We start from the raw sequence: 11532 nt of genomic DNA on the forward strand, positions 1-11532 counted from the left end.
CCGTGCCTCGCCATGGACTGTAGCCTCCTCCGCACCCTCGTGAACCGATACGTGAGTACCCCGCGCCCGGCCCCCGCCTGCCTGTCCGCGCCTCCCCAGGGCCTGCCCGCGCACGGGAGCGGCGCCCGCGAGTACCCAACAGCCGGAGTTAGGGGTGCGCACACGGCCGCCCCGCTCTGCTCCTCACCCCTTCTTTCCTTTCTTCGTTTTTCCCCCGCTTCTATTTCTTTTTTTTCTTCGTTCCTTTCCCTGTGCTTACAGTAAGGGATCACCGCGAGGCAGGGATTGAAGGGTCTCATGACTTACCCTGAGGTCAGGGGCATAACTAGCAGCCAAAGGAAGTGTGCGCACACACTGGTCCACTTTCCCCGTGCTTGCAGTAAGAGATCATCTGCCAGGGCTTGAAGGGTCTCACAATTTGAACTAAGGTGAGGGAGAAACCTTGGCCGCCCCAGGGCAAGCAATTCCCTCTGGGTGAAAGAGACGGCTTCTGCATTTGTTAGCTTCGAAATGCACATCATGTAGTGTGACCTCCTGTCCCTTGGGTTCACTTCTGAAATCCAGTGAACTTTCCCTGCTTTTTTATTTTTGGGGAGCACGTTAGCCAGGTGGCTGGAACTGGCCACTGATGGCAAAGCAGGTCTCCTTTTGGAGTTGAGACTCCTCTTGGAAACTGAAAGAGTATGGCTATTTTTCACATAACTAAGTCCCGTGTAAACTGACAGTTTAAATGTACTGACGGGGAGTGGGCACAAGCCTTCTGGTTCCCTCCTCTCTTGAAGATTTAGATATGCTGGGGAGTCCTGAGCACCCCTCACCCCTTTTTTGCTCTGCTGGGTGTGTCACTCTACTTCTCCTCCCAGATACTCTGAGCCCAGAAGCAGTTCAGCCTGAGTCACAAGGATTAGCATAGAGGCAAGGTTTGCTTAGGGTGGTGTCTTCTATTGAACTATCTATGCAGTCGCGTAGTTAGATGAGCTTTCAAATGTAAGCCATGCTTCCTTAGCATTGGGAGGGACAGTTTCAAGGGAGCTGAGATGCATGGGCCACTTATTAGTCCTTATTAGCACTAGGTATAAGGGACCACAGGACCCTAGGAAAGAACAGTGGTTACAAACCATGACTCAGTTTTCAGCTGCCTACTGAAATGGCCAAGAAATCCTTTTTTCCGAGGGATGGGCAGGAATATGGGGATTTGAACATGAACTGTATAGATCTTCCCCCCACCCCCACAAAGGCAGAGGGGTCGGAGTCTGGAACTTGCCTCAAGCCATGAGGACCCATTTTGAGGGTGGGGCTGAGTCCTCACCACCTAGTAGTGAGTTATGTCCTTGTGTTCTCTGCTATATTTAGCTGCTCTTGGTAATGTTGCCCGATTGATAATGTCCCAGTAAACCAGTGTATAGTTTGGAGAAACTTGCTTTGGCTCCTCTTGTATTTCTGTGGATAAAATGAAAGCCACCAGAGACATGCTGGGTATACCAGCCACCCTTTTGCGTACACATACTTTGGGGGAAATGAATTAATCTGAATATGAAAAATACTCCCACCATTGAAAGCTAATAGATTAAAGAAGTCAGCATTGCATTTGGGAAAAAGGAGTTGTAGATGAGTGTGCACCAGAACTGGGTGGTAAAATCTTGCCTTTGTTAACACTCTAAGGATCAAGATCTTGGCTGTACTAAATTGGCCAACAGCCGCTGAAGAGGGAAATAATACAAGGGGCAAAGGTTAAAAATAGGAAACTGAGGTTAAATAAATGCATCTGGAGTAGGAAGAAAAATAATCCAAAAAAGAGGTCTCAGGGTGGTCAGTGTAAAAGTCAGGGACCTGACTTACTTTTATGGTGAAACAGCTAGTAAAGCCTAATTTGAGTTCCTTACTCAAGATGTTTGGATTGAAAGAACAGTTCAGAAGGGGAAATTTAGCGGGAAAAAGTTGGGAGCTGAAGATATGTTTGCTGTGGAAAGACTTCTAAAACGATAGCTGTTATGAGATGGCATGCATATGTGTGGGGGGAGAAATAGTAATGAAGCTATTTGCATTTGTACATCTTTAGATTATAAACCTGAAGAAAGGGGGGAATTGTTTCAAGTTATGCAAACTAGTTTTTTATATATAGCTTTGTACCATGAAAATCTAACTGAAAAATTTCAGGCTTAAACTCAGATGAGCTCTTCTGCCCATGAAGAGCTCCACTAGCAAGCAGTTGCATTCTGCTTGGGTGCAGCAGGATTCAGGATCTGGCCTAATAAAAGGGGGAAAAGTTGGCTAAATGAGGAGCTCTGCTAGTCTGTGGAATAGTCCTTTGAAGGAATTGGGTGTCATAAACACTTTTGGTGGAAACCAGACCAGATACTGCGTTAGAAAATGTATTCTATTTTGAGAGATAAGGGAGCATGTGAAAACATACCCTGAAGAAAAATGATCATGTACTTGTGGGAGGATAGAGTCTCTGACCTAAAAGTTTCTTTTTGTAACTAATTATATTCATTATATAGACTGAAGCTGAGTCCAGGAATTTCCTAATCTGGATGAGAGACTGTTTATACATTTCCCAAATCTCAGTATCCTGTGTTTTTGTTTGTGGGACGACTGAACAGATCTTTATTTTCTTTTTTTCTGCAGAGATCTACAAATAGTAAGTTTTAATCTGTTGCTCCAGACTTTGCTTGTCTGCATTCTCTATAATCTCAGTTAGTTTCTTTATCTTGAATTTATTACTTCAAATGAAGAAGCTGTTGTGCACAGCTCAGGTTTATCATCTAAATATGCTCTGTATGAGGAGAACTGGATAGCTCCTTTTTCCAGCTCAGTTCAATTTCTTTTTATATAACTATGAGAGGAAATGTGCACTCTTAAAATCTTAAATGTTTTCCCTGAAACTGATGATTGATTGACAGAAAAAATTTAGCTGATGACCATGCCATTGCAGAATCGCTGTTGCTTTTGTTTCAGAGGTATTCATTCTCTTATAGGAGACTGGTAGTTTTGCAGTTTATCTTTCTTTGTTTCAGATTTTTATTAAATGCTGTTGTTGAGATGCTATGTCTAAACAGGAGCAAACTTGTGCTTAGTTGAATATCCTCTGGTAAGGACTTCAGTACAGTAGCCACTAAGAATTTTCTGACTCCAAATCTTCTCATGAAGTATTGGTAACAATAGCTCTGTAATGCCTAGTTGTCCTAGTGAATAAATGGCCTCTAAGATATCCAGATCCTAGTCTGTTCAAGCTGCAGTACCCTGGGCTGCCTTGATCTTTTCAAGGGTGCTGCAGGGTGCCATACTATATTAGCACTACTTGGTGTACAGCCATGGTTCACAAGATAAACCCAGTGATTTCAAAGATGTATTCATAGTGTTACACACGTTCTGACCTGGTATGGTCTTTCTTAGCTCTTTACACCAAAAGAATTGCTCTATTATTTTTATGTTGTCAAAAAATGAGTGAAAGCTAAAACTTGATAGTTTCTTAGGGTTGCCTTGAATCTTAAAAGGTTGAGAAGCTCTGCTGGCTCCTTTGCTGTGTCTGTCTGGAGACATAAGGAAGTAGCTAGCTGAGTGCTCATAGCTCGGGTGTGATGTCTCATTAGTCTCTGTTGGGCAGTAAACGGCTTCTGCATGTTGTATTAGTTGTAGCTTCTATGTGGTGGTTTCCATTAGTCCCATATAATTTTGAGTTGTGGTGGTGATTAAATACATGAGTTATAATGTCAAGGTCTTTATTCAAAAGGAAAGGCCATTCTCTTTCTGTGTGTGAAAGACAGCAGTTTATGTTGAAAAGCAGTACAGAATCCAATGTAACTCTTAAATCTGTGAAGCACTTACCAATCATTGCTCAGGAGCTTCTGGTTTTCCAGTTATGGGTAGCTTTTTCAAATACGTCTGGCTGGCTGGCTGGCTTGGCTCAAATTTTTCAATTGATTTGTTTAGGTAGAACATAGTAATTGCAGAGGTAGTGTGGACAGAGCAGATTTTTGACATTTGGAAAAAATCAAAGTTCTGGTCATGCTATCGTGTATTCAGTCTCCCAGAATGGTGGTAGAATGGCTTTAAAAATAACATCTCTACTCTATTGTTGTCTTGCCCAATTCAACCTTGTGTTATGATATTCCTCCCCCCTCATTTTTTTATTTTTGAATAAAATATTTTTCTGTTCCCTCCTACCCATTTTTATAAGGTTATATGTATAGAATAAAATTGTATGTGAAAGATGCTGAAGTTAATTGTACTGAAGTATGACAATTCCGGTAAGAAGACCTCATGTAAATGCTTTGGGATCCTTCAAGATGAAATGTGCTTGACTAATGCCAGTTTTTATATTAAGTTTAAGGTAGAATATTTGTGAATTGAGTGTTTATTTACTGAGCATACAGTTTCTAGAGGGTTTCAGCTTGCATCTAACATGCCATGTTGCATCTTTGTCAAAAATAAAGTAGAAATATTTTTTTCCATACACCTTTCACAATGCTGAACTAGAGGACCTGAATAATAGTTCTGTACTTGGCAAGTCAAAACACTCAATTTGTCTTAAAGCTTTACATTTTATTATAAACAATGGAAGTCCCTTTCCTAAAGAAAGGTGAACTTTGCAACTGATTAATGTATGTTGATGATTTTTTTTTATTTTTATTTTTTTTAAAGTTGGGTAACTTCTGTCCCCAAGCTTTCAAATTTGATCAAACTGACTCTTCTGCAGAGTCATACATTTGGGTCCTTTTACAGGGAGCTTGAAGTAAACTGTGTTTGTGATACATCTGTCAATTTTTATGGCTTTATAATCAGAATTTTCCAACTTTTAGCAGACTGCTTTTCCTCACCCCCCAACCTCCCTTTAAGTCTTAAGCAAAGACAAAATAAAGTAACCCCTCCTTTCTTTCCCTCTCTCTTGGGGTAGGGTGGTCCATTTCCCGGAAGCTTGTACCTCTCTAGGGGAGTCAGATTCACAGTTTGAAAATACCAGGTTTAATGGTGTGGCACACAACAATATTTGATTGTGGTAAAAACCTGGATAAGCAGTTGCATGAAAAATTTAGCTTTTAAAGCAGAAATTGGCACCATTCAGTACTTGGGAGAAATTGAAGGTGCTTTGATAATTAAAACTACGTTGAGAGATTATTCCAGTTTAAGACATTGTCTAGATGCCATGAAGTGGTGTGGCTTCATTTGTATAGTTCACTGCAATGTCATCACCTCCCTTTTGATAATTCATGTTATCCTTAGCAGTCTTAATGATTTAGAAGTTCCTCCTAACTGCACCAATTATTATTTCCCCTTTTTTTTATAATGGAGAGGGATTGCGTTCCATAAATAAAACACACAAGTCTTGACTCTTGTAAAATGAATATTGTTTTTCTTTTGCCATTTCTAATGTGTATATTTGTAAACATGATAGATACCTTATTTCTAGTAAGGTGCAGGGCTGCACAAATTTGAAGTTGCTTTCTGGGTCAAAACGGAAACTGTTGCTCTTGGCATGCAGTTTCTCGGACACAAAGCAGTCGCTGAACATCTTGCAACCTATTGTAATTGCCTACACTGTATTTTGGGGACAGCTGTCCCTGATTGGTAGATACTGTTGTCCAGGTTGACTGCTCTATTTTTGGCAGTACTGGTTAGGTTAAAGAATTGCAGTTACTGCCCTACAATTGCCCTGCTTTTCCTGTTTATATAGTACATTACAATTACTGACACTGCTGCTGTATTGTCTGCTCCTTTGTGTCCCGCCACATTACTGCAGGATCATAAATCTGATTTCAGAATATTAAATATTTGCTGGCAGTACATAAATAGAAATGTATATAATATAACATTTATTTATTTATTTATTTATTTTAGTATCGTGTATTGTATTTGATAAATTGTCGGTCTTCTAGAAAGGAAATCTCTGTGCATCTTTGGTCCCTGGAGAATTCCCAGAGCTATTACATTAGTCCTTTAAACTGGCTGAGCTTTTCAAATACTTTTTAAATGGCTTCATAAATGTATGCTTTGTCTCTCACTGTAACAGAAGTGGGTTGAAAGTGTAGTCTTAATTGAGTAAAATGGTTGTAGTGATTGGCATAACAATGGTCTAATCTGGAAATTACATATAAAAGGTTTCAGTGTATTTGCCACAATATTTATGTGGAATTTCATGTTAGTTCTACTATGCTGTATTTGCAGTCATTGATGTAAATGGTGGGCCATTTATGTTAAGAGTATAATTCTAAAATTGCTGTTCCTAGTGAATGCCTTAAATACTAAATTGAAATAATATTCATACACTTCAATATAACAAAGGCTGATGGAGCTTTAACTTGAAAGTTGGAGGGAAATCAATTAGGCTTATTAGTCTGGGTCTGTTTGTACTTAAGCAAACATGGTCAACTTCAAAAGTTGCTTCAGGTGCTGTACCTTCCTTTAGCCAAACTTCTGTGGATGTACAGTTTTATATTCATGTATATTTTAAGTATTGGTGTAAGGTCCACACAAACAAGCACTCTAGCTGACTGTTTAGGGAAAATAGTTTACATTTTTAGTGCTATCAACTACACAAAGCAGCATTAAAAATTATGTTCTCTAACGTATTTTCCATTTTTAGTTTTGGGTATAACAATTGTTAAGTTGGAAAAAAAAAATCAGTAGCATGCCTCAACTTCATATCCCTTCCAGATTCAAATTTTGTCCAGAAGGCAGTAACTTATCATTTTGAAAAAGTAAGAACAGTTGAATTTGAAGGATTTCAAAGGTTAATTCTAAGAACTGAAACAAACATCATGACCTCCTCCAGCATCATTCACGTAGTCAGCATTCTAGCTTTTACTTCACCTAGAAATCTACATCTATGCGGAATTAAGACGCTCTATTTTGGAATTTTGTCTTTATTTAATCTCTTTTCTTGCAAGACCTTGTACTGTTACAAAGTCTATGTGCCAGCCTATGATGGTACTCTTGTCTTGTGATGTTTGTGGCGTGGTATGTTCTGCAGCGTTATGTAGGCAGCTTCTGCAGCCTGTGATCATTTGGCTCTTCGTGTGCCCTTGCTGATTGCACCTGGAGTCAAGCTAGCACTTAAATTTTCCTTAAGCAGAGTACTACTAGATAAGTAAGGTGACCATATGTCTTGGTTCCATATACAGTTGAAACTAATTAGCTTCTCATGTAATCAACAGCTGTCCACTCTTAACTCTCTTGTTTTCTGCTTCCCAAGAAATTTGTGAAGAATTACAGTGGCTTTGTTCTTTGCGGAACTGGACACATCCCTTTATAATGAAGAGTGACTTTCTTTTTTGAATAAACCTGTGAAAGTACAGCAGTAAACAGGTTCAGCTTCTGTAAGGCAGAGCATATATTACAAACTGGTAGGTATTGGTTACAACATATTGCTCTTCTACATTCATCAAAGTTCTTTCATATTTAAGAATTTTTTTTTTTTCTTCAGTCTCTGAATTGTTCCGATCTTAAGTCAACAAAATTTCTGAAAGACCTCTTAACCCTGACATTTTTAACACCAGAATATGTTGTCTTGATATTTTCCTGTTTATAAGAAAAGTACCTATTTTTTGATAGCCTTCGTTTTCTTTTTATTTGCAAAATCGTTGGGTATTTATGCAGATACTAATTCGCAACTGAACTTCATTGCTGAAGGAAAGAAGCATTTTCAGTAGACATTTGGGAATGTAAGAGAATAGTGCTTGAAGTAGCACTTGATAGATTTAAAATACCTATGCTTGTCCTTTTACTCATTGTCCCATTTCTTGCTAATAACTGAAACCAGAAAAGTAAGAGGTGAAACTACTTTTTATTAATTGAGTCAAATTGGTTTAAACTACATTCAGAATACAGTTACTGGGCTAGCAAGTAAAAAGTATTGTAAATTGTTTGAATTGTCTTCTGGTGTTTAACTGCATTTGTGTGTATCTGTGTCTTTGAGATGGCAAAGGCTAATTTCCCATCTCTGCCTTTATCACTAAGCTTCCTACCCCTAGAAAAACAAAATTATGCTAGTGGAATGGCTAGGCAGATGTTAGAACACCTGTTATGAAATTGAATTTGACTTGCCTGTATTGTGAACAAAAAAACAAGCCAGTATCATCATTTAAATCTTTTAGTCTACTTGTATTTTTCAGGCTACTGCTTCTTAGCTTGCTGGTTTACCATTCTATAGGATAACATTTCCATTGGTGGAATTGTCACAGGATACCTCAGTTGAAGTCGGTCTGAACTGTGAGGCAGAATGATACTGGAATACTATTACCTCCTGCTATAATTTCCATGGCAACAACTGCAGGTAGACAAGGCAAACCAAGGAGCCTTTCTCCATCATGCAAACACCAGTTTTTTTTTCATTTTAACAGTAACGACTTTAAGCAGTTGTGTTCTAAATACCTGTTTGAAAGGTATTTGAATTTGAACTTTTAGTATCATAGATGTTAAGCTTTATTGATGTTGCAAAAGTATTTGAGACATTGGTGTAAAAATAAGCAAGTCTTCTCTAAAAGAAACTCATATTATATACTAGATTATTTTAGAGAGGAAGAGTCATCTAGTGGTTATAATATTAGTATAGGACCTGGGTGGAGAATAGAATTGAACAAATGTCTCTAGACTTCCTAGGTGACCTTGGGCAAATCTTTTAGGCTCAGATTCTTGGTGGCATTTACACACCTAGCTAGATACTTTTGGAGATCTGGGCCCTAGCTGATCTATGCCTCAGTTCCCTGGTTGCACAAGTGCTATAACAATATTCCTGAGAGACAGGGAAGCAATTGAGGATGAATTAATTAAGATCGACTATGGGGAAACTTGTTAATATGGGAAGGAAAGCTGGATAAATACTGTAGTTGGGTATCAGTATATCCCTAGATCTAGAAGTCTTACATTTCAGACCTTAGATTCTTGCATTCTTTCCTATGCCTGTGGGTATGCACTAGTAGGAAGGGGCTCAGCATAATGTTTCACATATAGCTGCTGAATGATACTGCATATCTGTTCTGGGACACACTCGTACTTGCATTCTACTGTGAAGCTAAACATGTTGTGGAACTAAGAACTGGGAATGAATTAATTTATTGTTAGCGTATGTGCATTTTTAATACGTTCCTTTGTTTTATGTAGATTTTTTTTTTTGTTGTTGCTGGGTTTTTTTTCCCCCCCTCTTTTGTGAAACTTGCATCCAGTTTATTTGTTTTCTTATTTCTATTGAGACTTTCTAAGTAGGAAAGCAATGTTTCTGCTTCCTGGTGGCACTGACTAATCTCGTTGCTTCAGTCAAAAGAGGATTTCATCTAACCTATTTAAAATAAAGGATTAAGGACAATTAGGGTCTTTCTTTAGATCATTACAAAGATATAATGTTGTAAAAGCCACTGAAATGCACATCTGTTAATGCACCAGAAAAGTTCTGTAAATTAATACACAATGAAATGCTTAGTTCTCAATTTTAATTTTGTTGCTAATGCAATTCGAATACTAGTAATATGCTTAGCACTTTCTTTAGCCCTTTGTTCTTTTTTTTTTTTTTTTAAGTACTGTGTTAGTCGGTTGTTTTTATATGGGCATTTATATTTGATAAATATAAACACTTGCAACTTAGTGCACAACTGTTTCATTGTCCATAATGTAACCAACATAACTATTTAGTGTCCATAATGAAACCAAGTGATCTTGAGGTGAGCCTAAATCAGAAGTAGTATTTGACCTACTGTCAAACATGTAGGCTTAATGCAGATTTTTCCTGAATACTATCTACCATTAAGTATTAGAACCTGCAATTACATCTGTCAGAATTAAGGTGTAAAATCTTTTAATTGTGCATTAAGGAAAAGAATCACTTGCTCCTTTTGAAAAACAATGGGTTGGCTATATGAGACAGAACTAACAAAAGGTAGAAAGTGAATTGGTTAAGTAATCAGGAAGTATGACTGGTACATAGCAGAAGTACTCAGACAATTTTTGGAATGATGCATTCCTCTAAGTAGAATAAATGCCAAAGCATTCCTGCGGAACTATCTCTAATCTCACAGTTATTTAGGCTATCTATAATGGTAATTGTTTCTACAGTGATCATTGGACCAGAGTGCAGCACTAGTGAGCCAGTGTCTTGTGGCCAGGGAGAAGAATTTGGGAAGGCATGAGTAGCAAAATGGGGCCTGCTTCCCCTTCCTCTTACTGGGTCTTCTCGCTTTCTGTTGACAAGGCAAGACAGACTGAGAACTGACCAGCCCTGCATGTGGCTCCCCCTTTCCTGAGTGTGCATGCATGGACATGCTCAAGCTTATTCAGTATTTCAAAAGTTAATTTGCTTTTGCCACTGTCCCTACCAAATACATCCGACCAGTTGTTTGAGAGTCAGTTTCTTGTGAATTGGGAAGGGACTTTCTCATTTGGCCAAACAGTGGGGCTGGCATTCAGGGTTCTTTTTTCATGTTTTTGGGGTGTAAGTGGCATTAAGAGAAAGTAAAACTTGTTGCAGCTTGCGGTTTGGTGGGATGGGCAGGTCACTTGTTCCCATTAGCTTTTTTTCCTGTCTCTGTCTCTGTCTCTTGGTGGCCAAGTCTTGTTATAGATAGTATAGAGGTGGTATAGTCTGAGGATCACCTGATGGTGTTGTGATTTTTTTTCTTCTTCTTCTCTTGGTTTTTTTGGTATGTCATGTTTTTTGGCCCGTCTCATCCTGCATTCTCTGTATGGGGAGGAGAGGGTAGGGTACACTGAGAAAAGTCTACCCCCAAATTATAGGTTGTCAGTGGTGCTCAATCTTCTGGCTCCAAGGGCTGAATGAGAGTTGTGGGGTCATTCTGTAGTCTGTGTCCTTTGTGAAGTTGGCATGTGGGGTTGGTCTGTGAGCCCAGTGCCATATGGTTGGATCTGGCTGCATGCTGGTGCAGTCTAGCATACAGGGCCACATTATCTGGCCTACAGGGCTGTTCATTAGGTCTATGCAAATAGGGAAGTATTTGATTCACTGTCTGGGAACTGGGGCTGAGCGGTGCTGAGCTCTGGCTGACGCACAGAGCTGTCCCAGCTCCTGGAGGAATTGGGCTGGCGGCTGGGGAATTGAGCCAGTTCAATTCTCCACCCCCCGCTTAGATTCACCAGGGAGCTGGGGCGGCTCCGTGTTGGCCAGAGCCCAGCAGCTCTCAGCCCCAGTGGCCCCAGCTCCCAGACAGCGCACAGCACTTTGCCAAGCCACGCTGCACCCATGCCATGGGGAAGCTGCTGCATGGGTGCCAAGCGTGGTGGGGGAGGGGCAAACCCCACTGCCCCGCACTGCTGGGGGGTGGGGGGGCTCTACCACAAGCACCCAGAGGCCCCAATCACCGCTCCTGCAGCTGGTGAGTGTGGGGCTTTATTTTCTTTTTTCTAAAGTGCTAGGAGGGTGGGCTGGGTCAGAGATGGGGCTGGGCAGGGCAGCCATTGGGGCTTCTCTGGCTGTGCCTGCCTCTGTCCTTGCGGGGGGGAGCTGTGGCTTGCCCAACTGGTGCCGAAGGGGGGGCAGGTAGGGTTCGATGAAGGCACAGCAGCAAGGCATAGCCCCCGCTCCCAGCG

The 11532-nt window shown here is 40.2% G+C and overlaps 1 protein-coding gene across 7 annotated transcripts in view; it reads left to right on the top strand.

Moving 5' to 3' along the window:
• ATP11A (ATPase phospholipid transporting 11A) overlaps positions 1-11532 on the top strand; it is a 267750-nt gene continuing 256218 nt past the window's right edge. For 6 of the 7 annotated variants that reach the window (XM_025196100.1, XM_025196097.1, XM_025196098.1 and 3 more), the window contains exon 1: positions 7-51. In XM_025196100.1, the coding sequence (XP_025051885.1) occupies positions 13-51 (39 nt within the window). In that variant the 5' untranslated portion in view covers positions 7-12. Of the gene's footprint in view, positions 52-2501; positions 2642-11532 lie in introns of all 7 variants that reach the window. The other variant, XM_025196104.1, reaches the window with a different exon arrangement.

Source organism: Alligator sinensis, unplaced genomic scaffold, assembly GCF_000455745.1.
Source record: "Alligator sinensis unplaced genomic scaffold, ASM45574v1 scaffold288_1, whole genome shotgun sequence".
NCBI lineage: Eukaryota > Metazoa > Chordata > Crocodylia > Alligatoridae > Alligator > Alligator sinensis.